At 39.3% G+C, this 3,835-nt stretch overlaps 1 protein-coding gene across 1 annotated transcript; it reads left to right on the forward strand.

Moving 5' to 3' along the window:
- The first annotated feature begins 2,001 nt into the window (after positions 1–2,001).
- LOC143774632 (olfactory receptor 1500-like) lies at positions 2,002–2,946 on the forward strand. Its single transcript, XM_077262386.1, has one exon. The coding sequence runs from the start codon at positions 2,002–2,004 to the stop codon at positions 2,944–2,946; it is 945 nt and encodes a 314-aa protein (XP_077118501.1).
- The last annotated feature ends 889 nt before the right edge of the window (positions 2,947–3,835 follow it).

The following is a 3,835-nucleotide window of genomic DNA, read 5'->3' on the forward strand; positions in this document are numbered from 1 at the left end:
GAATAGGGGTATACATAAAAACAAGTACAATAATCATGAACAACACAAGTGACCGACTGGTACAGGAGCAGAGGACCTGCCCATGAGGGCTCACGAGTCTACGAGGCATGGATGAGGATACAGCAGGTGAGGGCAGAGCTGGTCATGCAGCGGTTTGGTGGATCTGTGGTTACTGCAGGTTGTAAGCTTGTCAGAAGAGGTGGGTCTTCAGGTTTGTTTGAAGGTTTCCACGGTAGGTGAGAGTCTGATGTGTTGGAATAGAGTTCCAGAGTTGAAGAGATGCAGGGGAGAAATCTTGTATGCGATTTGAGAAAATGATATGAGAGGAGTAAAGAAGGAGATGTTCCGAGGATCGGAGGTTGCATGCCGGTAAGTTCCAGGAGACCAAGTCCCTGATGTATGGAGGAGACTTGTCGTGCATGGCTTTGTCTGTCAGTGTTAGGGAATGGAACAGAGTTTGGCATACTTGGCTGCGTCTCCACTTATTTTCAATGTGACTGCTGGATAAAGAGGACTAGAGCAGTCAAGATTCTCTAGCACTCCTTTAGAAATTGAGTGGTGTGGACATAAGCATGCACACTTCTGCTGCATTCAAGTCGAAGCCCTTGAGGTCTGATCACGCGATTCCAGAGCCCCGATCTCATGAATGCTGTGGATCTCAGCAGTTAGAGCCTCAGCAATGAGGAAGTGATCTCCTATCCCAAGAAAGTATATAAACTTTGTTATTATTTTTCAAATTACCCCTAAATAGGATGAGTCACCTCTGTAGACAAGGATATTTTAAAAAATATTTATTTTATAATAAATAAAAAGTTTATAATATCTTTTCTTTGTCTTATTATAGCATCGTTCCCCTTTTCACCACTTCTAAAATGTATTTTTTGGAAAGTGTGTTTTCCATTTAGTCTGAAATTCTTACAATGTCAGCACTAATTCGATAGCCACAGTTTCTGGACACAGTCACAATGGTTAACACCCACATGTTAATTGATTCACACAATTCTAAGAAGATTATCAGGGAAACTGCACAATGTAGCAATCTCAGAAATTCTATAGAAGTTTTTATTAAATCAGCGATATCCAGAAAGCTGTCAGGTCCTCTTTAATATTTAATTTATTTTGTTAACATAGCACCAACTAGGGTTGAGCAACTAACTTTTTTAGGATCGAGTCGGGTTTCGCGAAACCCGACTTTTTTCAAAAGTCAAGTCGAGTCAAATCGTCCGATTATCGTGCAAAGTCGGGGATCGACCGAAACACGAAACCCAATGTAAGTCAATGGGGGAGCAAAGTCTCTCTCTCTCTCTCTCCCCCCTCCGTCATCCCTGCAAAGCAAAGGTTGTGTTGGACTGTGGAAATCGCTACATCCCAAACGGTAAGATGGCGGTTTTACCCCATGTGACGCCGCAGAAAGCAAGCAGGAACCTATGTCATCACGCTGCCCACACGCCTTCATTGGCTGAAAAATGGCGGGGAAAGCATCAAATGAAACGCGACTTTGGCGCGAAGATCGCCAACCGCATGGCCGATCCCACAGTGGGATCGGGTCGGGTTTCATGAAACCCGACTTTGCTGAAGGTTGGCGATTTTTGAAAATGTCCGATCCGTTTCGCTCAACCCTAGCACCAACATATCATTTTGCCATAATTTAGCTGTTTCGCAGTGAAGTGAGAAATGGGCTGAAGTCATAGTGCAGGATTATTCCACAATTCCCAGAAATGTTTAGATACAGTTATTGCTGCATAAATCACACTCGTTATTTGGATTATTTTTGCATGCTAAAAATTGCCAAAATCCAATACATTATACTTATTTGCTTTAAGTTCTCTTACATCTGCCTTCAGGAGTTCTGCAAAAATCTGTTGTAGTCTTAGGTCAAATTCACTAAGTTTTTGTACACTGCACAATAAGTGTTATAGTTTTCATTATGGAGCAGGTCATATATTGAGGCCACTCTTAGTCTTGTGTCCTACTATAAGTGCCATTACTTTTCTGGTCTAAATGCAGGAGAACAACAGGACGCTGGTCACAGAATTTTACATCTTAGGATTTCAAGTCAGTCAAAATTTGAGAATTTTACTGTTCTGTCTGTTTTTTGTTGTTTATTGTCTGATATTATGTGGAAATCTCCTGATCATCATCTTGGTGTCCACCAGCAAGAACCTCCACACTCCAATGTACTACTTCATCTCACAATTGTCCATCAGTGACATCTTGTTGACCTCAGATATTGTTCCGTACATGCTCCATGTTTTACTGAATAGTTGGAGTACCATTACTTTTACTGGATGTATCACTCAGTTTTATTTCTTCTGCTCCTCAGTAGTTTTTGAATGTTTTCTTCTCGCTTTAATGTCTTTTGACAGATATGTGGCCATCTGTAACCCCCTCCGCTATGCCTCTATAATGACAAACCATCATTGTGCAATATTGGCCATGTGCTGTTGGGTGTTTGGATTTTCTATTACTTTAATTTGTGTCATAACAACAGCAACGCTAAACTTTTGTGGTCCAAAAGTCATTTACCATTTATTCTGTGACCTTGATCCCTTAATAGAACTTTCCTGTTCTGAAACCTTCGTAGTAAATTTAGAGATTTATTTAGTAAGTATTCCAACTGTAATTATTCCAACTGTAGTAATTGTAGCATCTTATACCTACATTGTTGTCACAGTGTTAAAGATTCCATCCAAAACCGGCAGACAGAAAGCCTTCTCCACCTGCTGCTCCCACCTCACTGTGGTCTCCATATTCTACGGGACTATATTTGGTGTTTACGTTGTCCCAAAAAAAGGCCGAACACTCACGATGAGTAAGATCCTCTCGCTGCTATATACTGTGCTAACTCCTTTGGTCAACCCAATTATATATAGTTTGAGAAATGAAGACATTAAAAAAGCTGTACAACAATTTATTCATAACATAAGCAAAAGCCCTGGAAAATGAACCAAAATATTCTAAACAGATAATCCATGAAAGAAAAAAATATTTGGTGAACATCCATAATTATTATTTCATAAGGTATTTGAACAAATATCCTCCTTTATTTACCTTGGTTCATGTTATGTGGTTAAAGGAACTCTTTCTTCAGTAAGACAGATGCAAGGATGAATCAGTGGTAGTCAAGGACACATCAAAGTATTGAAATGAGATAAAGGGATGCGTTCCTTACACCAATGTCGATAAGAAGTTAGTAGGTGATCCAAACTTTGGAATTCAGAATATGATTAAATGTCAGCAAATACCAAATTACCCAGAGTTGGTTAATAGACCCTAATTAAGGGATGCATTTAAAACATGAATTTTATTTATGTCTATTAAAAATGGTAAAGTAAATTTCAAAACTCACTAGTGTGCCATTGTTATCTCTCTGCTATTGATAAACTCTAGGATCTCCTTCGTTCACAGAGCAACCTTCCCTTTTCAAGCCAGCTCGATTGTCTCACTATTTAGGATAGAAAAATATTTAGAATTGAGAGTCCTCAGTGGTTGATACCTTTTAATGGCTAACTGAAAAGATGGTGACAAATTGCAAGCTTTCGAGACTACACAGGTCTCTTCATTGGGCAAAGACTAAAATAAATACTGAAGAATCACATTTATGCACAACATAGCACAGAAAAAAGAAAAAAAAAAGGAAAAACCATGGATAAGACAGGTGACATGAAGCAGAATTACCATGAGTGATAAACAGTGATGTCCATAAATATTGGGCCAGTTCTTAGATAAGGAATGTTTTATTGTCCTCTGATCGGGGTCTGGTTCTGTTGTGATGACATCACATGGTCTGAGGGGTAAGTTCCTTAGTTGATTTAAAAAGACATAAATCCATGCG

The sequence above is a fragment of the Ranitomeya variabilis genome, chromosome 5 (assembly GCF_051348905.1).
Source record: "Ranitomeya variabilis isolate aRanVar5 chromosome 5, aRanVar5.hap1, whole genome shotgun sequence".
Classification (NCBI taxonomy): Eukaryota; Metazoa; Chordata; class Amphibia; order Anura; family Dendrobatidae; genus Ranitomeya; species Ranitomeya variabilis.

Bases quoted from the DNA above. Each gene is read 5' to 3' on its own strand.
- LOC143774632 (XM_077262386.1), top strand. From the start codon at position 2,002: ATGCAGGAGAACAACAGGACGCTGGTCACAGAATTTTACATCTTAGGA.